Below are 26,180 nucleotides of genomic sequence, written 5' to 3' on the forward strand. Positions count from 1 at the left end.
GGGTGGAGTCAACAGAAATTTGGCTGTTTCATGCATGGGGGTCAGGAGGAGCTCAGCTGTGGCAGACACAGGCACCACAACAAAATCCTCTTCAGAAAAAAACAGTCTGATGTCTGCACAGCCACAAAAAATACATCAACACTTGTCTCAAGCATAGCCATGAGCTGGAAACTATTAGTTTTTTAAGCTTTTGAATCTAGGAGGCAGCAGAGTTTGCCAGTCTCAGCTTGTTTCTGAAGGCATGTGTTTAGCTTGGCTCGAGGCTGGCTTTTGCCTGTGAAGTTGCACCTCTGGCATCTATCAAAGGGAAAAATTACCATCTAGGAGGTGTGTGAGGATAATTCAGTTATGACTGTGACCTTCCTGGCACATGCCTGTCTTTATTGACTGAAGGGTTTCTTGCACCTACCCACAAGCAACTGATCTGGGCCAGATCAGACCAGATGCTAGGGGTACTAGAGTAACTAGATTTCCATTCCCAATCCAAATAGGAGTTCCTATCACTGGGAGTTCATAAATTAGTAATAGCTCTGGATGTGCAACTACAAGAAAAACAAGTTAAAGCACAATTTCCAGCAGAATAAACAAGAAGACTGATAAAATGAAGAAAACAGATATTTAAATTATTTCAAATATTTGCACCTGTGTGAAACAGTAGCAAGGTTGTGAGAGGGCATAAAGAACAAAATTGCACTTATTACAGAAACTGTTAAAAAAACCCCCAACAAAAACTCTAAGGAAGTAAGAAAAAAGAAGATCATAACTGAAAGGATTATATTTGAGTAAATGATGAATGAGTTAGAGACAACAAACTGCACCTAGCAATAGTCCATACTGACTCAGCTCAGTAAAAACAAAGAGTTTCTAGTTTTAAAATAAAATCCCTAAATTGAATTGTAGAATGGAACTGGGACAAGTATGGGACAAACAGGAATTCACATGTAGTTTTACAATACAGTCAAAATTCTAGTAACCAAGCAGCCCTTTTAGATTTAAGATAAAATGTATTATTGAAAAAGGATTCCTTGTTTAAAAATAAGAATCTCAGATATACAAATATTACCAATATTTTATTAATTTTGACATGTGTTCCTTCTTCTGTCAAACACAGCAGAATTTGCAAGTATTTGCTTCCTTGGTGGGTCTCAGAGCTACAGTTGCTACAGTTGGGAGTGTTTTTTTGGAGAAAGCTCCTTTCATGAACTTAACCCTGCCCTTTCCTCCTGGACAAGGAAAAAGGAAAATTCCCAACAAGGTTCCTGGCTGCAGCAATTAAGGTTGTATCCTTTGCTGGGTTCTTGTCAGCCTTCAGAGAATCAAGATAGCAAATATACCTATAGGGAACAAAGAAAAAATAAAAAAAAAAGAGAGAAAAAGAAAAAAACCAACTCAAATCCCAAACTCTGGCTTATTTTTCCTCTTCTATGACATTTTCTGATCTTGGGCACTGGAGTCGTGATCCATGAGAATAAACCAATGGTTCCTGTTACCTTCACCTGCTATGAAGAGCAGGGACACTTACTCCAGTAAATAACTGGGGAGAGAAAGATATATTTATGGCAAACTGATGAATACTAAAGAAAAAAATCAGCACATGGTTTAACAAGGGAATCTCTACTATTTCACCAAGAGTAATTGGTTTTGGATATTATTTACTATAGTGAAGGTCCATGTTTCCACTTTCAAGAAATTGCTCTAGACTTACCTATATGCAAATAAGAGCAAAATTTATTCATCTGTTCAGGTAAATATCACCACTACATAAGAGTAACCTTATGAAAAGTAGAAAAACACCACTGTACAACCATATATTTGTCATCAATCACTAAAATGTTGGATGACTTTTTCAGAAAATGCATTTGGTGTCAAACGGATCGTATATCACTTTTAGAACTTTTCATATAGTCTTAATTGATTAAAATTACTGCTGAAGCTGTTTCTAGAAATTAGTGGATGAAATAGGTGCATTATACATCTCACCCTCCCAAACTGCTGGAAAGTTCTGCTCCGCTCCTCACTTTACCCAGGGAAAAGGCAAGTGTATTGCACCAGGTCTGGCCCGTGACTGCTTTGCAGTCCCTGGATTTCCTTTTCTGTCCTTCACACCCATGAGATACAGTCAATCTCCATCCCAAAGGCACGTGCTGAGACCAAGCTTGCAAGACCTGCTCAAAAATAAGTTACCTGATTTCACAATGTCATGGGGATGTATCTTTTTGGGAAGGATCTGTCCGTGTCCAGCCACTGAGCATGAATACCTGAACATACACACTCCTCTTTACAGAGAAATGGATGGATAAATGACTCGGGGAGGTCTGGAAACATCCAAAGACTCTTAGTGAACCATGGACATAGCTGGTTAACTTTTATATGGACCTCACAGGATTTCATACAGATTTCTGAACTGATTCTTCTTTCTGTAAGGCAACAGCAAAATTCTCATTAACTTCCTCAGTAACTGAACGAAATCACTAGATGAAAAATTTGTCTTTTTTATATTTCTAATAATGCAGTTAAAGTGTTAGCAGCTCATACAGTCTCTCTCGAACCCCTTGTTAATTGAGCTCTGGTATTATCACCTCTGGTTGCCAGTGTTACCAACTTCCATTTTAAAAAAAGTTACTGGCTCTTACAGCTGTAAAGCAAAAAAAACTGGATATGAACTGCAGAGTCCTACAAACTTAAGAACTCCCACTTTTTTTTTTTTTTAATAGCGTCATTATAAAGCTAAGCTCATAGATGCTAAGTGCCTGGCATTGCTGATATTGAGAGGGGGAAATTCAGAAGACAGAGGAAATCCAGCTATTTCTGTCCTGAATTTATAGCAACATGTGGTCCAGTTGCATGTCTCTTCCTTTCCAGAATGAAGCAGAACAGAGCAGGCTTCCAACTGCTGTAAAGTATCATTATGACTTTGACATATAGGTCAACATATAGATTTGAGGATCAGACAGAACTGTTCCTTTTATAAAGATTTTAACATAAAACTTACTACAGCATGTTAAGGCTACAAACTGTGGTACAAACCTATTCTTTGCATCAGCGTAATTACTATGGATTTTTTCTTTATAAAGTAGACTTTTTTTCCTGATTTTGGCCTTACATACAAATAAGTGTAAGCTTATTTTAAAGCACATTTTAATGCCTGATAGTGCTCATGAATCAGGTAGTTATACTTGTAATAATTTCTGTGAGTGGGTGTTCATGTGCAGGAGAAGATATTCAAAATTGGATGGTGAGATGAGCCACGATGAACATTAAAGCTCTGGAAGCAGATCAATAGCTGGTGTAAATTTTCAGGTCTTCATTGATTTCAAAGGTCCTATGATAAATACTAATTCAGCTGGTGCTAAAAAAAATGTCATCAGTTGAGCATCTGGTCAATAACAGTGGAGGATGAAGAATGTACAGGTGTTACTTCCACACCTTTGAATGGTGCAAGAAGGTAAAATACCCTGATTAGTCACATTTTTTGAAATCTCCTTTATTGGCTGGAGTAGTGCATGTGGGTATGCATGTGGAGACAAAGATGCACATTTATACAAGAAGGCATTTTCTGTGACAAAAGAATACTTACACGGGTTCTACTGGTGTGACGGTACTTTTATCTTCACATGAAAACAAAATAAATTTCAAGTAACTGTATAAAAATTACTTGTACAAATTTGTTGCACTTCTATGAGGTTGTTCATTCATCCCAGTGGCAAGGGACACAAAACTCAGAATAGGCTTTAATCTACAATTTGCATACAATACTTAAATTCCTTTTCGAAACTAAAGCTTATTACAGAAATGACAGTTTCCCATGTGTACGAATTACTGAGAATTATAATACCAACAAAAAGGAACGAAGCCAGGTTGCATATAAAAGTCTACACCTCCTTGGTGACTCTCAACAGGTTTTTTTTTCCCTGAACATTTTCCACCAGATAAAGTTCATTACCTTGTTCTAACCACTTCCCATTTCAGAAAGTTAAGATTCCACTGAACCTGTAAATAAGGAATTAATTATACAAAAGCATTAACAGAACCTAAGAGAAAAGGGACTTTGCGCATGCCTGGTGATGAACTCATCGATTCTGCTCCATAGTTCTCTTGAACACCTTATCAAATGCTGCTGGTTTCTAGTCTGCATACAAATGTTTTTATGTGCCAGAATGAAATCACGTCAGAATGTTTTGAGTGAAAGCCCGTTCACCATGTTTAAAATTGCTCATATTTATTTGGAGGCCTCAGGAGGACATCTTAATCTCATAGTGTTATTATTTCAAATAGAAAAAGAGATTTTTAATGTTATTTGGAGAAAGTCCCTTAGCTTACAGTCTGAAAAAAAGAGAAAGCAGAACAGCTGCAATAGATATTTTGACAAGAGCTTTGAATGAAAAATAACAAAACCTCTGCAGGGAATTTCCTATTAATCTAATTTATTTGGGAGCACATTTTCACAATAATAATTAAATTATCTAATGTTCGCTTACATTAAAAAGCGACCATCTGTAACTGTTCATTACTAGAAAAAAAAAAGAGAGGGGAAAGCCAATATTTAAACTAACATCACAGGAAAAAACCAGCAACTTACAAACATCAAAGGTACGCCATGATGTTTGACAGTTTCTTATGAAGTCAGCTGTTTCATCTCCTGGTGAAGGTGGCAACAGAAATTCCAACACCTCCTGTGCAGTGGTGTCTTTAAAGCTGTAACATGTTTATTTGTTAGACCCCTATTCATCTGGTTTTCAGGATGTTTGAGTAACACAAATATCCAATAATTAAAAGACTTGTGACATAGGAATCCATGTTTAGTACAGGTAACAAAAACAACTACATTTTCCAATGGGAGATTCTATTCAGGAAGTTCTCCCATGCCTTCCAAGTCTTCCATGTGTGGAGAATACCAGGTACAACCAACTGAGATACCATTGAGAGAAATGTGTTTTTATCGGTTTTATTTCTCCTAGAAATGTCAGCACAGCACATTATATTGCCTGTAATTTTAATAGATAAACGAGACAATGATTCCATTGTTTGTTTTTTTTTTCTCAAAATGGTAGAATACATTTTCTTAAAAAAGTCTGCAAACATATTTACAAAAGTGTGAAAGCAATAAATGCAGGCTTTTTTATATTTTTACTGAACTTCCAAAGACTGACTGATATCCTAATTTTATTGGAAATCTGGTCCAAGGATGATACAAGAAATTAAATATCACACTCAGTTTTGCTTTTTTGTAGGATACTGTGGAAAACAAATCAAACAGATAAATATTTTGAAAATAACAAACTTATATTCCATGAGGCATAATGAAGAGATTCCAAAACCTTTTCCTATATTTTCATTTCAATGTTAAAACATCTCTTGATCTTTCTTAAAGTTGCATTAAAATGTGGGACACCATCTTACTTTTGGAAAGCCAGCTGCTGTAATGTCATTATAAAGTAGCCACTAAAATATCATTCACAGTATCTGCATCACAGGAATGGACTTTTTTCCTCCAAACAGGAGTGACAGAATTTGTGATGTTGCTTTCATCTTTCACATTTTAAATACTATTGGCTGACAGAAATAAAGTGTAGTGTCATGCTTCGTTTACCTAAATCATTTATTTTGTAACTAATAAAAGTAAACAATTACCAGATACTGTATATAGAGAGATATATAGATATATGGCCACAAATAAACTATAGTAGAAAGTTATTTTGGTTTTGATAAAGTTAAGAAAAGCACATAAAATCATATTTCATTAATATCTTGTTTTATGGCCATCAATGTTTTTGTATTTTTTTGTTTTGTTTCATCAACATAGCAAAATACAATCTTCTTATTAAACAATAATTATCAGATGGCAAACAATTCTTTTTATTGGTTTACATTGGCAGGTCACAGTCTAAAAGCACAACCACATCAGGCAGAAATTGCACACAGACCGCTCTGGATTTTGAAGACTATTTTTTATGCTTCTACAAAAAGACCTTAATTTAAAACTGGGGACTTTAACAAATACTAATTAAGTACATGGGTTTCTTTTTTCTTTTTTTTTTTTTCTTTAATTGGTAAATAAAATAACTGAAATTGCAGAACTTTATTTTCATTTCAGCTCGATTTTTAATGTCTGTGCTCCATGTTAGCAAACATGCTCTGAACTACCCAGCAATCTTTTATAAAAGTTCAATAACCCAAATAATACCCAGGTGATTTTTTTTTTCCCTATCCTGGAATACTGCAGATTTATTTCAATTAGGCCTATTCCTTGGCGCTTTTTTTTGTGTTGATATTGCATTTTTAACTCATTCCTGAAGTCTAGGGGAGTTTTACATGTGATATTATGACACCATACAGTCACAATGTCAATATTTCTGTAAGAAATGGTTGTAGGTGGGCTTGGCCAATAAATATGCAGTTGTACTAGTTGTAGAAAGCATTTTCATGTCTTCAAGAACCAGACTGGTCTTAAGATATTACTCTTTATTTGAGACAGTTACCATTACTTCATTAAAAAATGACAAAACAGCAATAAACATTTTAGCTCTTTAATGAGCAAAGATCAGGTCTCTTAACATTGGAATAATATTCGTTATCCAGATTATCTTTATTTCACTCAGTGACCAGTAATATGGCCAAGAAATACAAAGTAATTTTCCATCAAGTAGTATACAATTTTTGTGTGTAATAAGCTTTCATTCTTGAAAAAGAGTAACTGAAAAGAAATGTTTCTGTTACTGCAGTTAGTTTGTCAGAGAAAGTTCTTCGCATTATCTTACAAACTATCAAAATTGCTAGTAATTTGAAAAAATGTAAAAAAAAATCACATAACTTTAGTCTAATAGAAATATAGTACAGGTAAGAGAGAAAGTATTTATCAGGGATGTGCTCTTAAGTCCATCTCAATTATTTCTTTTATATAAATGTACATCTGATTACATATACAAACATTTTGAAAGGACCGTGGTATAGAATTACTGGAAAGCAACAGGGGAATGAAAAATTTCTTGTGATTTTAGAACATTCATTTCAAATCACACAAACATATGTAGTATTCAGATTTTTAAATTTCCAGTTGTTGGCTCTCTCCCCATTCTTACATACCCTCTTTTTCTACACTCTTGCCATCTGGTCTAGAGAATTCATTGGAATGGAAAAGCTAATGTATAGCAAAAAGGGAATTAACATTATTTTAAAGTATTATAAGTAAACTTTGTAACATGCAACATGAGTTGAAACAATAAACTGAAAGGTGTAATCAGAGCTATAATATTGAGGCATTTTCATATGGCAAAATGTTGTTGCAATTAAATTTTTGGACACACTTTTCTTATCAATTTGAACTAAATATATCATAACTAAATCACAGCAAATTATAAATCCTTCTTCAAAGGAGATTCCATTAAAGTTGTAGTTATTTTAAAGTTAGAAATTATTTAGGTGGAAAGGAAAAAAAGTTAATAATACACATTTTTTGTCTGGGATTCATATCAGTGAGGGTCCACCACTTTTTACTTAGAATGCCATAAATACCTTTAAGAACTGTTGCAATTCCTTTCCTTTCTGAAGCTACCATGAAATATTTTACTGTAATTACTTTTGCCCCTTTAAAAAAACTTCTTTAGGTTGTGCCAATTGATGGAGAAAGCTTCTATTAAAAACTCCAATGGGATGAGAAGAATTTTAATTACGGCTTAATCAGCAGCACAGCCACCAAGCATATAAATTATCATGCACATCGTGCTAAAAATATCCAGTTTCCTTTATTCCCACAACTTTTATACTGACAGCACTTATGTGATAATGTTGTACCTGCCAGGCTGTAAAACTTCTTTGACTGGCAGATTTCAGCATGAGCCACTTTCTAAGGCCTTAACAGCATTGGTGCTTTGTGTACTTATTCAAATATGTAAATATGGTCTACACAAGAAAACAGGTCCAAATAAAAATTGGTGAAAATTATCTGACATTCCATTAGTGTGTCCCTTGTGCATATTTATAGGTTTTTAAAATTTTCAGTCATAGTTCTTTCCCGTTTGTGTTGCACATGCCTAATTCCATTATGTAACTTAAATCTTCAAAAAATTAATACTTGAATGTGAATGAAAAAGTATCATTCAGGACAACTGCTTCAAGCAATTGCAAACAGTTGGTAGTTTTGTTTTTTGTTTGTTTTTTTTTTCTTTTGTTTTGTTTGTTTCGTAAGTTCATTTGATATATGTACAATTCATTTTTTCCAAAACCCCAAAAGTTCTTGATATGTATATTCACATAATATTCCTCCATATTTAAATAGTAAGAGTCTTGTAGGTTGAAAGCCAAGTAATCTTCAGTAATATCACCTACTGTAATCCATCAAAAAATAAAGTTTGTTTTGTCTTGTCTGGCTATACCCTGGTTGTTGAGTGTGAATGGGGGTGGGGATGAGGATGGGGCAGAGTGTTGTTCTGTCCTCCGGTGAATGTGTTGAATGTGTGTAGGGGTTGAATCCCTGGTATAGTGTTGGGGATCATTGTGATGGTGTTGGGTGTCATTAAGGGAATATCATCAGGAGACCTTCTCATAGCTAGCGTGTAGTCTGGGGGACAGGCGGTCCTAAGAACCACCTCATGTGGATGGATGGACTCACATTCATGATCCAAGTCAGTGTGCTTCATTTGGAGGGACATTATCTCCTCTTCTTGTGCATGGGTAAGATCATTGGTAGTCGTACGCTGTGGGCTACATCTCCTGTGGACATCGTGTCTCCGCTTGTCCTTTTTGTAGTACAACGCTGCAAAGGCCAAAATGTTCAGGAACAGCAAAGATGCGCCAACTGCAATAGTAACGCTCAATTCTGTGGAATAGTCCCTTTGATCCACTGAAAATGGGCTTGGTTGTTGTTTGGGATCATCTTGTTTGGCTGTAGGAAAGGCTGAAGTAACTGAAACAGAATTTTTCCTTGTTGGTCTGAAAGTATTATCAGTGGATGGCACTTTAGTTGTGGTAGAGGTATACTGTGAAATGTCGTTAAGATTGTGCAGATGAGGTACCAGTTCCAACCAAAGGTTCACTTTATTGGCCCTATAGTGTTCTTTAACTCGTGGTTTTAATCCAATGTGAAGATAGAGTTGGTCTTTCTGAGAATATCTGGTCCATGCTACTTCTTCAAAACGATTTGGTTTTGTATGGATGAATTTTGTATCTTGTGGCACTGGTTGATTTGGGTCACTAAAAAAAAAAGAGATATCTCCAATGTTACAAAGCATTTCAAACAGAATTATAAAATTAACATAATTAAGATTTTATACTAAATGTTTAAATCTGCCTTTGGACAGAGCAGAGTGCTATTCCCTAAAATTAGAGGCCTTAATAATCTTGATTAGAAACAGCATTATGCAAATGAACCCTTCTTTTACTCAGATTTCAGTGACTCCCTTAGTTCCCCAAAATGTTACTGTCTCTCTCACATTGAAAACTTGTGCTGCTGAGGACAGATTGCCATCAGTGTGGTGATGTGGACAAATGATGAGAGACGAGTGTGAGAGGACATTAAGATTTGTTTTTCTTTTTTACCAACATGAAGCTTGTACAGCTCAGCATCTCCTTTCATATGCAGCATCTGTGGCCTTCCAGGGGGGAAAGATCATGGCAGAACACAACTCAGTGCAACACAAAGTCAAAAATAACAATGGTCAAAGGTAACAAAGTGTTTTGAGCTTCCAGTGAAAGAAGAATTAATAAAAATGACAACACTTTCCAAATTTAAAGTCGCATATTTTATGGCCAGAAATGTCAATTTAAGACAAACTGTGCTCTTAAAATAAAATTTATTATATTTGATGCAATATTTGCGTAATTTTGTGTCTCATGGGATGAAAATATCAGTATTGGGATAAAGTCAGTTACTAATGTAACTATATTTAACTATACACATGTGTTAAATGCTTAGTTATAACACCTTTCTGGGGTTCCCATAGTTATATTTGTGTATTTTTAAAAATTTCTTCACACAGAATGTCCGCAAAGATATTTTTCCCTCTTTTTGCCAGAATACATAAGTGAGCTGAGGGACATTACAATAAACATAAATATCCAACCCAATTCTTAACCTCTTATTCATCCTACAAGTACAGAGACATTCCCAATGCAGATAAACAATGGAAGGCACTGCATCATTCCATCCTGAGTTTGCACACAAGACCATTCATTATCTGGTACTCACCCAGTCTTTGCAAAGTTTGTCCAGTACGTCATCACCACCGCACTTAGCATGACGTCATTTTTGGAGAAATTGCAAGGAAATAATTCAGTAGGACCAATCATGGGGATTCCTAGTACGTAAGGAACCTCATCTCCATGGGCTGCATCTGCCCATGCAGGTACCTGATCTGTCTGGCAATGATGGTAGAAGGCATAGAAGTATGTAGGCGATCCAAAATTCGAGTGAAGATCTGCTGTGGCCACTGCTGGTGCAACCCACTGGTGATCAGTAAACAAAGCCAGCAGTGTTTTCCTTCTGGTCTCAGGATTGTGTCGATCTGCCCAGTCCGTGTACATAAATTTAATAGTTTCCCTCAATATATCTTTGCCTTCCGGGTATCCGTACAAGTTATCGACAAAGTTAGAAACTGCAAAGTCAAAATCACTAGCCGATATGCCATCTTCACTGTCCACGATGTTTTCAACAAATTTTAACCCTTCCCCTTGGTTAACTCCCAACATGATGTCATAGTTGAGGAATTCTCCTTGTTCCATCAGTATCTGAGGATCATCTGGTATCACATCGCCATCAATGACCGGTCCGAAGGCTATGTGGTATCTTGCTGGTTGAATGTCCTGGTCGACAAGTTCTCTATAAGGCTTCTTCTGTAGACATTCTACCAGTTCTACAGTGTCTGACATGTTGCAACCAACTTTTGTAGCCAACATCCTGGCGTATTTTGCAGGCTGAAAACTAACTGCCCAGCTGGAGAGAGCTGTTCCACTTTGAGCTATTGCTCTTTGAAAAAGTCCTGTGGGGAGAAATATTTGAAAACTACTGAAGTGACCTTGAAACAGCTACAGACTTGAAAGATTCAAAGGAGTTCTTTGAAACAACAGAAAACTTCAACAGGAGAGATACCTGAATCTTAATAGTACTTAAATACAAGGGATCTGACTTCTGTTGTACCTACAGGTAATGTGCACAAAATAAATGCAATGTGTGCTGAAGCAAATGATTCTACCCCAATATAGTCCAGCTGAGGAACAGATTTTTGAAAGAAACTCAGGCAGAAAAAAAGAAGTGGTATTACCTTATGTAGGATAACACTAACAGCTTGAAACAAATCCCTAAAATTAAAGCAGTTTATAGGTTGGAGGAAAAGCCAACAAGTCTGTGAAATGGGTTGAAGTTGCATGCATACAACAATGTGTTAAATAAACCTAATACACTTCTTTATGTTTTGTTTGGGATTAAACCTGGTTTGAGAAGTGCTTTTGAATTGTCTATAATTTCAAAGTTTATATTCTGGAGCAACAGATGAGAAGGTACTAGGCAGCTATTAAATTTATAAGTGTCTAAGTCAAAATCCTTTCTTGTAAGGAGCTTTTTAAATGCAGGTTTATATTGATCAGACTTACATAAAAAGGGAAATGATATATTTTACACTATTTAGCTTTGTAATTCGGAGATTTAAACATATGTTCATATATTCTTTTAGAGGAGAGAGAATGATCCAGCACTACATATAAACTTGCAGTAAATCCCAAAGACTTCAGTGCAATTAATTTGAATTTATGCTGGTTTAACTAGCACTCTGGACCAGGAATTCTACCCACAGAAATAACAAAATATGTTGAAATTGACATTTACTTTTTTTTCTTCTCCCTTCTGTAAGCATTTTTAAAACACATCATGGATGAGAGCCTCAGCCCCGATAGTCAATGAATCAATCTAATTTTTTTGCTATTGGATTTAATGCAATCAAAACTCCATCCTTACTGTTCACACTTCTTGTGTTCTCTTTGTGTTGGGGCTTGGACTTTTCCAGCTCCATTTGGGGAGGGTAATTTGGTGTCTGAAAGAGATTATGAGTCTGAACCTTGTGCAAAATAACACTCAGAAACTTAGGCTATATTTAGGTAACTGTGACCTATTCTGGGTTTTTTGTTTGTGAGTTTGGCTGGTTTGGTTTGGTTTTTTGTTATTTATTTTCATTAAAGTTAATTTCGGGAGTACATATTTTGCACAAATTACTGGAAAATATTTTATACTGGACCCTGCCTCCTATAGTTCACTGTGGATAATAAAAAATGGCTATAGCATTCTATGCTGATTTAAGATATATGGGTCAGAATTTTGTTTGACTTATCCTGATAGACACCTGGAATCATTCCACTGACTCTGGGAGAGTTACTTGATGACTGGAAGCAACATCTGGCCCCACTCACTTAATTTTCCTAAGAATGCATCTTTGTTCCAATGCTTGACGAATAGCTGGATACTCCCACTAAAGGCACTGGAGTGAAGGTGCTCAGCTTACTTCAGAAATGTATTCCAGTAATGCACAGGATGGCTTTTACTTTGATAAGTAACATATTTCTGTTGATAGTAAACTTCCATAGCCTCTAAATCCAATCAGAGACATGCTTTCACAGCCTCTACTGCAGCATCAGACCCTGTGCACTCACAGGTTAGTTGGAATCTGTTGCTGGCAGGAAACATTTTATGAGCTTCTGAGGAATTTTAAAATCATTCTAGATTGTATTAGATCCAAATCCAAAAATCTTAAAATAAGATAGGTGTAGAGACTGAAATACGTAAACTCCAGACTCTCCTTAAATTTATGAGAAGTTATATCCGAGATATTATTTCCTAGCATGATATGAGTAAAAATAAGAATGAACTTGAGCTATAAAACAGCTAAAAATATATTTGCATGTTTATAAGGTCAGATATTGAGCTAGCATAAATCAGCTCAAAGTCAGTGGAATTACCACAGAGGATCCAGGCATTGTAATAAATATAACAAAGTGACAAAGCTGAATTTTAAAAAAATATGTATTTCATGATACTCCATAATGTGTGGGGGTTTTTGGCATCTTTTGTAAATCTATTTTTATTGCTTTATTAAATATGCCTGAACAAGGACAGAAAGTGTAAGCTAAGTGTAAGAAAATGCTGATATAAACACTGTGGCTTGCTAAGTGCTACATAAACATCAAATGCAGGATTAAAAAGTGGTCAAGTCCTCTGGCCATAAAGCTTTCTGAGGAAGGGAAACTAAACATCCCTCCTTTTGCTGAAGAATGCTTAGAGAAATATTCCTCCACTCAAACCATGTTGGTGAAAAATGGACAATGTTATGAAAAATTATTTTCATTCTGTGACACAACTGGAAGAAATTTGTACCTCACAGGATGGAGAACTACATTTTTATCTGATAATGTGTATGGTTATTATCTCTTATGGGTTTCAGACTGATGGAAAGAAGATTTAAATGCTCAATGGACCATAGCACTTTGTGACTCCTATTCAAAGCATCACCAAAGTAAATAATAATAATAATTTGCATATATCCATCTATATTTTCAGAGCACTTTCCGAAAATGGCTGCTGTTCTTTCTGCCCACTTGCAGGTGGGCGGCTAACAAACAGCACCATCTTGAAATAGGCTGAAGTCCTCCTCTCAGCTGCCAAGGGAATCTTTCAAAGGGAAATGACAGGAGAAAAGAGAGCACCCGAATTTACAGATTATCAGAGAGACTGGTTGATAATCATAGAATCATAGAATGGTTTGGGTTGGAGAGGACCTTAAAGATCTTCTTGTTCCAACTCCCTGCCCTAGGCAGGGACACCTTCCACTATCCCAGGTTGCTCCAAGCCCCGTTCAAGCTGGCCTTGAACACTTCCAGGGATGGGGCAGCCACAGTTTCTCTATCCAGCCTGTGCCAAGGCCTCACCACCCTCACAGGGAAGAATTTTTTCCCTAATATCTGATCTAAATCTGCCCTCAGTGTGAAGCCATTCACCACTTGTCCTCTTGTAAAAAGTCCTTCTCCAGCTTTCAAATGTGAATGTGAAACAAAATAACATGAAATAAAAGGGGGTTTGGAAATGTTAAAATATCAGAAAATGTTTAAATACTTGAAATAATTTTTCTTATTTGAAAGTGACCAATTTTTTTTTTTTTCATGGCAGGTCTAACCACCTCTGAAAGAAATGTAACATGCTTGGGGCTATGGCACATTGTTCTGTTTAATCCAAATTAGAAAAAAGCATGAGTTCGCTTTCTCATAAAAGAAATCCTCAAAAATTTACTAACTTCAGTTCCCCTCCCATAGCTCTGCTATGTTGACAATTTGCTGCATCAGTTTCCCCAGACAAATTCTGTCAGAACTCTGGCCATGTGTTGCCACATGACATGGTAACATCTGCTTATAAGAGGCAACACATGACTGTCCAGATACTGTAAATATGGGATTTCTCATTATTGTCATGTTATGTCAAGAGGATCAATATTATCATAATGTAAGATTTAGGGGAGGATAAACCAGGTCTCCTCAATCCACCTGAAATGAAACCCTTGATAACAAAGTTGTTTTTGAGGGTTCCGATAAAAGAAGATGGTGCAGTGTGACCCTCCCGTTACCCTGTGATGAAGTAATGCTTACATCTTGTTCTTATAGGTCAGCTTATAAATATCTTCTGTTTAAGTGCAGGTAGTTATGGAACAAAAAAAAAGAAAAGATTATTTTAAAAATCAAATTGCGGAAATAGACTAAAATTCAGACCACAGTCTTATTTTCCACTTGACTTTTCTTGTAAAACATATCTTTTTCTCTCTTTTAAAATAGTGTAACGGCATGATCTAAAGAAGCTGTCACTTCTATTGACCTCAGTGGGATCTGCACCATGATGTTGGGTAAATGGAGCTCTTTTAATGTCAGTGGAATTACGTTTTTATGACTGGCCAATTAGTCCCCCATGGAGATACAGCAATAGAAATTAGGGGAGGATTATATGTACAGGGCACAGTGTGATGTCCCTGGTAAAACTAAACAATACAGATAAAAATACGTGAAAACAGTGAGACAAAAGTAATGTGATCAATAAGCAAGAGCCATGCAAATGAGAGAAACTGTGTGAAACTGTGGTGCAAAAATCATAGAAAAAAAAATTGGGTGCCTCAAACAGCCTGTTTTTAATTTCCTGCTGTCTGCCTCGACTAGAGAGAAAAGGTGTTAGTTATGGAATAGGAAAAAACATATAGAAGAAAATCCATTTGCAACTTGGATGCTTTGACAATTTTGGATCATGCATGCAAAACATTCAACCATTCTTTTATTAGATGACAGCAAGTGAAGTTCATGCAGTTTCAGACAAAAGATTTCTGAACTAGGTACTTGTTTCCTTCACACAAAATAATAGTTTTAAGCATTGCAGCTGTTAGCCTGAAAAGAGAAACTGTGTCATTTTATTTTTCTTTAAATTCTGCTCCTCAGGAGAAACTAAACACGCCTTTCACGACTGTCTGAATAAAGACGACCTCATCTACCGTGAGCATGACTGACTGGTTTTCCAAAAAGGACACCCTTAGGTAGGAAAGAAAAGAGACAAAAACGATGCACCAAGAAAATGCTGTTCAAAAGTCTGCTATGAAGTGTTTCTACAAGGCTCCATAGGAAAAAGAAGAAAGTGACCCAAAATTTAAACATGCACAGAAGAGCTGAGGGAGAAGGAGGCTTGTACAGCCTATAAAAAGTTTTCTTAATATTGAGCTGAACTCAACAGTTCAAAGGAACAAAGAGAATATACAGAACATCACATAGTACTAATGGTGGTGGCATGCAGACACCAAAATTGTCAAAATTTGCAACCTGCATAATACCTTTGGTTGAATTGCTCCAACGGTTACCTTCAGAATAATGGGATAAAGTCAACAGATTGACGCATGAACCGCCTGCACCAGATCCAAAAACAGTTATTCTTAGTGGGTCACCACCAAAGAACCCAATATTTTCACTAGTCCATCGCAAAGCTTGAATTAGATCAAGAAGGCCATAGTTTCCTTTTGCCGCTTGGTCCCCGGTGCTCAGAAATCCTGTGAATGGAAATGAAAATAGAAAGGATTAGCAAGTGCTCTTCTGAGTAATCCTGTTTAAGTCTTCCAAGTAAGATTTCAAAAGTATATGCTGTTAAATATCACAGAACTACATAATTTGCCATATTACCTGGGAAAAATCTGCAATTTTACACTGTTTCTGAAGCCAAATTACTCTGTAGGCACTCTTTTGGCCATGATATATTAATGCAGGGAAGATGAAGATCCCAGGCAAAATACTCATCTGAATCTTAACAGGTTACAACATATTAATCCCAAAGACTTTGTGTTGATTGTACTAAGGTTAAGAGCAAAGGTTAGCAAACAGATAAGATGCAGTTGTTTTGTATGGGATTTGGTCAACTCTGTGTTGCACTTCTGTACTTGGATGCAGCCATGAGCTTTGCACATGGCCTGAGAGGAAATGATTCCCTGTAGACTCTGTTTGATCATATCCTGGCAACATATCACCTTTTACTTTTTTCTCCACCCAAAAATGCAGCTTGTGTCACAAGACAAGACGAGTTGAACAATGAGAGCAGCTCTCAACTCCCCCAGCTCCATCCCATAGTCATTAGCCTGAGTTAATTGAATCTACATTAAGTGGATAAAGACAATTTAAGTTGTTTCCATGACCCCTTAACAGCAAAAAGATAGGAGCTTAGGGATAATCTGGAGAGCACTACGATTGCTCCCTTTTATTCCCAGTGGAGAAAAAGCTGTGGAATATGTGAGGTGCAGGAACAACTTTCACACTTTACTCCCAGCAGTACCCTCACATTTAGTATTGCTGTTACTCTTGTCATTAGAGCCTACTGACTCCAAAAGGAGTACAGTAAAAACTTTGAAGAAAGTCTCTGTTGATAAGAGACATTGCTTTTGGATCCCATTTGTTGACATTTCCAATTTTCTCAGTTTAATAAACAAATGTTTAAATAATACCAGCATTATGAAGTAGTCCATACCTTCATTTGCATATCAAACTGATTTAATGCTCCCTAAATCATGTAACTGTTTTTTGGTACATGCTTTGTAGAGAAATGCAACCATTACAACAATTATTTCCACATTAATTAGATATCAGTGAGCCTTCTAGTCTCGTCAAAGTTCTACTGATTTAACTCTCTTGAGTGCAGACAGCCTACTCAAAAGAAGTTTACAGTAGTTTTGCAGACAAATAGCTCTCAAAGGAGTCCTACTGTTTCATTATGACAATAAAAGGAGCTTTTGAGACATTTCTAACAAGACACGTGTGCACATACATCTATAAAGCAAGGATTTAAGAAGACTACAGATAGGTGCATGTGTATACCTAAATTCATGGATATAATGAACATGTCATTTGTTACTTTATTACTCTGATTTGACTTCAAAGTTTGCATTTGCTATTCTGTCCTATGTGTAGACATTTATACTAACAGCCCTTCTCTGCTGTAAGCTGAACTGAAAGCTAATTGGCCTTGCTGCCTCAGTAGTTGAGCTCTGCTCCATTTAGGGCAAGAAGCTTTTCTTGTGTAGGTCAATCCTGATTTTTGCTATCATGGAGAGGGAACAGTAAAGTGGCATAGGGTGCCAGGCCAGCAATTCTCCCGCTTCCAGACCTAATGTACCAAGTCTAATGGACATACTTCATTCACTGTAGCCATAGTAAATTGTTACTCTGTACTAGACTTTAAAATAACCACTATTCTACAACTAAAACCTGCTATATTTACTACCTAACTGCATATAAAGCAAAGTAGCATTGCTACCATTGCTACCACCTTGATATTCAGGGAAGGCCCAGAAAAGAAGTAATAATTATAACTAATTCATTCATTCTTATTTTACTATTACAGCTCAGCACAGAGTTGAGATTATTATGATGTCATTTTACTCTGCTTCACTCTTCTTTATTTTCCTCTGTGGCCAGAGGGTTGGTGTGAGTGCCTCTGTGAAAGCATGGACCCCATACAATCCTTCCAGAAGTATTCATTCTTCTCTTCATGCTCCAGTAAAATGTTGTCCCCCATGAACAGTTTTTAAGGACACAGAGAGATGAGGCCTTTGAACATGACAGCAAACCTAGTGAGAGCTCCCTAACCAGTGTCACTGCCTTTGCCAGCCTGCTTGGAATTGAGGAATGGTACCAGGGACAGTAAGAAAATTAAAATGTAGGAATTGATGGGAACTACAGAATCCTGTGCCTACATATGCTGGGAGAGTCTTCCCCTTTCTTTGCATAAATATAGGACATTGGAAAATCAGTGACAAATCAGTTTATCATATTCAGCACGTAAGTGACTGCACTGATTTAAGGGATTACAGGAATGATTGGCACTAGTGAGTGGTCCTTGAAACACAGGCGGAAATGAGATGAGAGTGGTTACAGAAGTTACCAAAATTGTGACACAAACGTGTCCCTCTTTGCTTTTTTCCATTTCCCTGGCTTGCAGATTCCCTCATTCTGGTCAGGATCTGCTCTCATCACAGCTGCAGCATTGGTTCAGTGAGATCCTCTAGATTTCTCAGAATGATTCTAAGGCATTTATTAGGAAAATAGATGGTGGGTTATAGATTAGATACAGCAATTGCCCTGAAGGAACACAAATGAAAACATTCAAACTTTCTGAAAAAGTTGTTTTCTTTACTCTTTATAATATGCAGTAAAGTGGAAATAAAGTAAGTCTTTGCCTGGAAAAGCAAGAGATTAAAATTATAGGTAAAGCCTTAGAGCAATCCCCTGGTGTTAAATGAGTTCACATCAAGCCCCGAAGCTGGATAGGGAAATGTGAAATCCTTGGAAAACTATAAATATACTACTTTTAAAGAATCTTTGTGAAAAGTCTTGTTGCTAAAAGTAGACATCAGGAACCGTGCATTCAGTTCAGGGAATGTGCCAGGAGGGGGAGCTTTCAGTTTAGTTAAAAAAAAAAAAAAAAAAAAAAAAAAAAGGCAGTATTAGTAATATTCTCCTCATTCATCTATATTAAACAAATTATGACTTGTGTCCAGAGCAACAGCTCTGATGCAAAAGAAATATCTCACGCGTCCTCAGCAAGAACCACATTGGCTGACTTCCATATCTGCACAAGATGGATGATGATTGATGTTGACTTTCATGACATGAAACATTTCTATCTCATTTTTCAGAACCATAAGAAGCCTGTTAATATCACCACCTGTTCATGCCTTTTTTCCCTTATGCAGTGGTATCAGCATGGCTTAGGAGAATTCAGAATGTCGTGAAATCAGACATAGGACTGATAAAACAGATGAGGTTTTTCTTTCCAGTTGGTGGTGGTGGTTTTTTTTAGCTCGTGAGGAGTGCCTCAACACACATAAACTCATCGAGCTAAACACCTGTAGAGAAATGCTTTAACACACAGCATTGTATCCAGCCTGTCAGTCTGTGGGTACAGGTACTTATCCCTATTTATCACTTAGATAAAATGGAGATTGGAACAATATGCTATGTCTTTATCCCAAGAGGAGCTTTCAGGATGTAATTAATATAGGTACCATGCATTTCCATGCATTCCTATGACACAATCATCACACTAGTTATTAAGCTCCCAATTTTGAGTCACAGAGGGGAACCTGCTCTCACTGAAAAGGGCTTGTGTGTCTGAAAGCTCCTCTGTTTTTAAACTGCATCAGCTAGTCTATTAAAATATATTATCTCTTTCTGCAAATACTGTCTTATTATTATCCTTGGATTGTCATCTCACCAAGAACACTGCTATCATTTTCTGCCACCTTTTGGCCTTGTAAAAAAAGGGAAGTAAATTGTTCCTTATTTTAGTTATTCCAGGAAGACAGTCTCAAAAAAACTTAGTTTTGCATTATTCTCTAAAAAGGTCAGATTGAGCTAATTTTGTTCCATAATTAAGTCCTTCTACTGGAAATATTCCAATCGTTAGCTGAACAATTGCTATTTTATATTCTGAATGGAGAGGTTATCTCTTCTTTTATCTCCTCCAGAGGAGCAGACTCTAATAGAATTATGGAAGTGAGGATGTGGTCTTTTGTGAGTTTAAGAAAGAGATTTATTAAGCCCATTTGGACCATTTCTCTGTTACATGTCTGTTAGACAAATATGCAGAGAGTGCCACAACCAGGTCCTGTATTTTTTATTAAGATAAATTTTAATGCTTTGTAGGCTTATCTGTCTGGGTAATGATTTCTGCTTGCCATTCAAATAAATCTTTTTCTAATATGATTCCAGCATTTTTGAAGAGTAAATAAAATAATGGACTTGGGAAACTTAAAATATTTAGTTGAAAACCTTACCAGTTTGAATTACTTTAAGCTCTGGCCTAATTTGAACATTCAAATTAATGCAGAAGGGAAGGCCAAGACAGAATTTTTCCTAATGTAAGGGGCAGAATGTCTTGTTGGACAAAAGAAATATCTGCCTGTGAGAAGATGCACAGCAACAAATACTACTTTAAAAATTAAGAGTGTATAAAGACTGGTCTGACATGCTTAAATGGGTTTTTTGAAGTGCTATGTCTCTGAAAGCAGTAACACTTAAGACTTTAATATTACCCACCTGCTTAGGCATGTGTTATAATAATGGGGTTTCCAGTTACAATTCCCTGTGCGATCAAATGCCATCTTTTATTTTGTTAAAAGAAAATGTTAAATTGTACAGGTATAAATGCACCAATGCATACTGGAAGAATACAGGGCATATTTTGAGGGAAGAGTTTATGTTCTCTCTGAATCACAAGTTCCTTGCTTTGGACTTAAGTATGACATTGTCAATTGCTATTGAATGGTAATTGCCACGTACAGAAATTTTATGCTGCCCTTTAAACTATACCTACTCGGATAGGAATGGGAGCAAGATAAGCAATTTTTAAGAGAGATGGTTAAACTCAAAGACCACATTTGTTTTCATCTTAGCCATCTCTGTAGAATTCACGTCAGCTAACTAACCTGAAGGAATTGTATGAGCAGCACTGTGAACATTAATGTATATGTGATATTCATGAAGCAGAGGATCCTGCTCCTCACTTTGCTGACCAGCACTTCCTAATATTAACGGCATATTTTAGTCATGGATAAGGGGTAAGGTGACTAAAAGGGCTAGGAACTCCTATAAGAAAGATGTAGGAAAATATGAACTATTCAGTGCATGAAAAATATTGCTCTCTAGACATCTGCAATGTACCTCTGCTTGAGAATCAGATAAGCAAGTCTTCTGAAAATGCTGCTCAAGCAGGAGTTTCATATGAAATTCATTTAATATACAGAAAAGTGATTGCAACATTAGCAAAGTTCTTGTCTGTTCCTGTAGCTCTCTGCCACGTAAATATTAGTAATAAGATTAATGATTTCAGAAGTGCAAGATTTTAGCTTAACTCCATGAGATATGTATAGTATCATGCTACATCATTATGCACTCTTTCCTGGATGTTTGAGATCATAGAATCACAGAATCATAGAATCATTTAGGTTGGAAAAGACCTTTCAGACCATTAGCCAGCGCTGCCAAGCCCACCACTAAACCGTGTCCCCAAGTGCCACCTTTTAAATCCCTCCAGGGATGGTGACTTCCCTGGCCAGTGCTGCTGCCTCAGCAGACAGCCTTTAGAAATTCCCAACTGTTTCATCAAAGTAAACAATTTACAGAATTGAACCAGTAAATACACAAACTTGTCACTGTATCCTTTGGCATTTTGAAAGTATGCATGGAAAAAAGTGTGTGATCGTGTATAAACTCCGATGTGCTTTTTCTGTTGGAATTTTTCTGTCTTCTACTGTTGGAATTTTTAACACTTGCAGGGTACTAAATCCTTTGAATTAATATTAATGAAGTGGTTGGAGCCTACCAAAGGACTGGTCTTTCCTGTGGCTCTTTGAAACAACAGAAGTTTTCACTTCCTTGCCTTTCACCTAATTTCTTCTCCTGTGAGAGACTAAACCAACTGAACACTGCAAGGTACAGAAGTCCCTTACAGCTGTTTCAGTCTGCCATCTGTCACTTGCCAGCACTAAAGCATTACAGCAAATTTCCAGTGTAGAGGCAGACTGCAAAAAAGTGGAGTGTCCCACACCAGAGCACTTCATTCCACTGCCAGAGATATTTTGGCATGACTTCACTGGTTGTGATGCAGCCCAAAGCAGGCTAACCCTCAGGCTTTCTCCAAAACACAGGTTCTCTTGCACAGGCTTTGATACATCAAAGTCCTTTAAATGACAAAAAAAGATCTCGATGAAGCTAGATTTTTTTACTATCCTGGAAAGATAATCTTCAGCTATTACAGAAGGAAAGAAATTGGTGAAATTTACTGGGATATTATTGGCAAGTTGGGGCTGTTCAGCCTAGAAAAGAGTAGGTTGCATGGAGACCTCATAGAACCCTTCCAGTGTCTGAAGGGGGCCTATAGGGAAGGCAGAGAGGGACTCTTCATCAGGAACTGTAGAGATAGAACAAGGAGTAATGGGTTCAAACTGAAAGAGGGGAGATTTAGACTAGATATCTGAAGAAATTATTTTCTGTGAGGGTGGTGAGGCCCTGGCACAAGTTGCCCAGAGAAGCTGAGGATGCCCCATTTCTGGAAATGTTCAAGGCCAGGTTGGGTGGGACTTGGAGCAACCTGATCTAGTGGAAGGTGTCCGTGCTCATTGCAGGGGGTTTGGACTAGATGATCTTTAAGGTCCCTCCCAACACAAACCATTCTATGATTCTATAATTCTGAGTACGCTGCAGATGCTGAAACAGTCTGAGATTATAATTTCTAGCAATTTTTGAAGGCTGAGAGAAGAGAGTGACTCTCTTTGCCTTTAAAGTTTCATTAAAGAGATGATGAAAGTCTGAGAGTGCTTTGAAAATCTAGATTTGTCTCTTCTTCACATGGTCAGTGGTTATTTCCCACCGTGCTTTTTCTGTCACATTGGGACAGTTGTGGGCAGGCTCTCAAAATTTGGGTATTTTCTCTATGCAACATAATGATGTGTCAGTCCTGTCCTTGTGACAATCCCATGCCTGCACACAGGGTTGTGGTGTGGGGCAGGTTTCAACGTGAGGAGCATGGATAAAAGGGGCTCCAGCTGCCCTCTGCTTGCCAGCCCCTTCCTCTAAGTACAACACAGCCAGTCCCAGATGATCACCAGGGAGATCAACTCTACAGTAACTTATTATAGATGATCTTTACTGAAGTCAAATGAAAGTCTGATAACAATCTCAGAGATACTTTGAGAGCTCTATAAGCAATAGGGTTAGTCCACTAGACGTGATCTTTAATACTGATTTCTTGATACGCTGTAAAAGGAAAAAAAGAAAAGGAGGGGCAAGTCGAGTTTCAGAAATACAGCTGCAGATACTAATCCTACAAGATTTTAAGTGATATGTGCTGACACATTTCAGAAAGGAGAAGTGAGCCTTAAGGACTGATGAATGACATTATGGTATGGGTGGACACAAGAGGCAGCTGGACTACCTTTGATTTGAATGTCTCCTCTTCTTCTTTAAAAAAACACAGGAAAAAAAGATGGAGTTTGTTATAGAAAATAGCAGATATCTATGACTAGTCTCATCTTTTAAAAAACAAGCAATTCTGCTGCCAGCAGAGAACATCTGCTTAAATGCCTTCCACAAGGTAAAAATCACAGTTGTTAGTACATGGCTGAGTCATGCTCTAGGGCAACTCAAGTTTTAGTTTAAAGTGTTTTTAAGTTGCATACAAAATTTTCATAGAAAATGAACATTTTATTACTGAGTACTACACTAGCAATTCTCTTGTGAACCACCATCTGAGAAGTTGAAAAAAATATAAATAAAATTGTTTCTAAAAGACAGCAAGGGCAAAACAAAATCTTACAGGATAATGTGTGGAATAATAAAAATCAATCGCAGTCTGATCCTTTCAAAATACTCAACCAAAGCCCAAATAATAAGGAAAGACTGCAGGAGAGAACAGAAAAGTCCACATCCAAATCCAACACTTGACTCTCCCACTTGGCAGAAGAAAGCAACGTCCCAAGGGAGAGATTTTTGTCTTCACTAGGATTGAGTGCACAGCTGTTCCAGTCCTACCTCCTTCAAGTAGAGCAGTATGCAAAATCAAGCAGCCCACAGCACATTGCACCAAATATCTGTCCCTTACTACGGTCTCTCAGCATCCCCATTTTCAGTAGCAAGCTCAGAAAACAGGCATTGAGATATGCTGCACTTTCATGCAATATCCCAGAACTTTTGACTTTAGACGATACAACCAAAGGCAGCAGCGACAAACTTGGAAAAGATGTTATAGCGAGGAGTTAATGAATATCAATGCTCTCAATGTGCAAGGCTTTAAAGATCAAAACTGACCCTATAAAGTTCTGCTTTCCCTTTTCATTCAAGATTTTGGCAAAATCATTATCTAAAGATAGCCCAGATGGGGCTTGAAGGTCCTCCTACCCAATATATTTTGAGAAAGTTTTGCTCTATAATAAGCTGTGTAATATGTGCAGCTACTTAGAATTACATGGAGTTCAGACTCAGCTTTCAAAAGCATATTTCAATTGATTATTACATGCCAGAGAACACTTTTTCTAACTCAGGCCTGAAAATCCTCTTTGATTTATAATGGTCACTCTGGCTGTACATTAGTGCATGTTTTCAGTAATACCACACAGTTTTTCAGAATTTTGACTACGTATGTAAGTGAGAGAAAGGATGGGCTTAATTTCACTAGAAGGGAAAATTCATACTTTAGAAATAAAAAAAAAATAAATCCTAATTAAGAATTCCACTGAGAGGGACAGCACCATAATTTTTGATACTTCTTTCCAGTGTTGAGATTTGCAATGAGGGTCCAATCAATGCTAATATATATTCTATGAGCTGATGAAAGGGAAGTTAGAAATCTTCACGTAAAACTGCATATGCAAATCACTGGTTAGAAGCCCAGCGGCTGTTTGGAAGTGCAATCTTTCAATCAGAACACAGAAATTATGGTGCTAATTTACTGTGAACTCAAATCTCCTTATTTGAAAATAAATAGAAAGATTAACCATTGGACCAATTTACGAAGAACTCCATTCAGTATGTCATCACTTGCATTCTCAAATCAGCATTGGAGGCCTTCTGAATATGTCACTGTTCAGACGAGATTCAATTCAGTAAAGTTTTATGAACAGTGGAGTACAGGTAGAGGTCAGACCAGATCATCACAAAATGCTGTCTTGCTTTTGAATGCATGAGTTAAACAATACATGAGACTTAAATAATCCAGATCTGATTTCTGTAGTCTGCTCAGTGCAGACAGACCCTTTAAATGCACTGGGAATTTAAATAAGTTTTGAGAAGGCCTGAGAAATGAACCTTCTCTATCCTCCTCCTTTCTCTCTTCCTCTGCCTTTCCTATCCCCTTCTCCTTTTGCAAAGCTTAATCTTATTTAATCAGCATCAACATTATTCTTGCAGTTCGGTTATTCATGTGGATTTATATCTGTGTCCACTGTGCTCTTTGAAATGCTCTTGGGGCACACCATCAATTTATCACTTGACAAATCCTCAGGAATACCTGGCAGTATTTTTACCCCAGTGATAACAACCTGCCACGCTCTCTCCAGATGCTCTGTGGCTCAATAACTCCTTGACGTACCTGTGGCATCACACCCACACCTGCTTCTCTGCTGCAATACACTGTGCTGCTGGTACTGCAGGGACCAGGAGGATGACATTCTGCTCTGTCCCTTCAACCTAGAGGCATATTTGTCTTACTGAAGTCACTGCATGTGTGGCTATCTTAGCCTGCATATCAGAACAACTTCTTATAAGAAAAAGTAAGTAGAAAAAGCAGCAACCCAGTTTCAGTTCGACTGGTGAAGTGAGGCACGTTGCAGCACAGTGTAACACCATCATAATTATAGCACATCAAGGTGTATATCACAGCAGCTGCCTTTTGTGTTTGTGATGTCAGAGATGCTGAATATATTCTCACTCAGAGAAAAAGTCATGTCCAACAGTGAGAAAGCTAAGAAATATAGTAGGTTTTCCATTTATACCTGTTGACCTCTCAGAGTCTGTGGGCTACTTCTCAGGGGCCAAAAATCACTCAGAGGAGCAAACCAGTTAAAAGCAAACACAACCAAACTTTATGACCATCTGAGCCACGAAGGAAAACTTGGGAAGGTCTGTAACAAAAATATGTTGCA

The 26,180-nt window shown here is 37.1% G+C and overlaps 1 protein-coding gene and 1 long non-coding RNA gene across 10 annotated transcripts in view; one reads left to right on the forward strand and one right to left on the reverse strand.

Moving 5' to 3' along the window:
- Positions 1-4,411: 4,411 nt before the first annotated feature.
- Positions 4,412-26,180, reverse strand: part of NLGN1 (neuroligin 1) — a 395,043-nt gene continuing 373,274 nt past the window's right edge. For 6 of the 9 annotated variants that reach the window (XM_039378139.1, XM_027724638.2, XM_027724637.2 and 3 more), the window contains 3 exons: positions 15,834-16,046; positions 10,184-10,973; positions 4,412-9,189 (listed from right to left, as the gene is read on the reverse strand). In XM_039378139.1, coding sequence (XP_039234073.1) covers positions 8,367-9,189; positions 10,184-10,973; positions 15,834-16,046 — 1,826 coding nt within the window. In that variant the 3' untranslated portion in view covers positions 4,412-8,366. The remainder of the gene's footprint in view (positions 9,190-10,183; positions 10,974-15,833; positions 16,047-26,180) is intronic. The other 3 variants (XM_027724639.2, XM_027724643.2, XM_027724641.2) reach the window with 1 other exon arrangement.
- LOC120322539 lies at positions 10,742-15,764 on the forward strand. Its single transcript, XR_005562305.1, has 3 exons — positions 10,742-11,137; positions 14,800-14,867; positions 15,448-15,764. It is a non-coding gene; the product is annotated as an uncharacterized LOC120322539 (long non-coding RNA).

Source organism: Pipra filicauda, unplaced genomic scaffold, assembly GCF_003945595.2.
Source record: "Pipra filicauda isolate LSUMZ 115617 unplaced genomic scaffold, ASM394559v2 scaffold9_size5747161_pilon, whole genome shotgun sequence".
NCBI lineage: Eukaryota > Metazoa > Chordata > Aves > Passeriformes > Pipridae > Pipra > Pipra filicauda.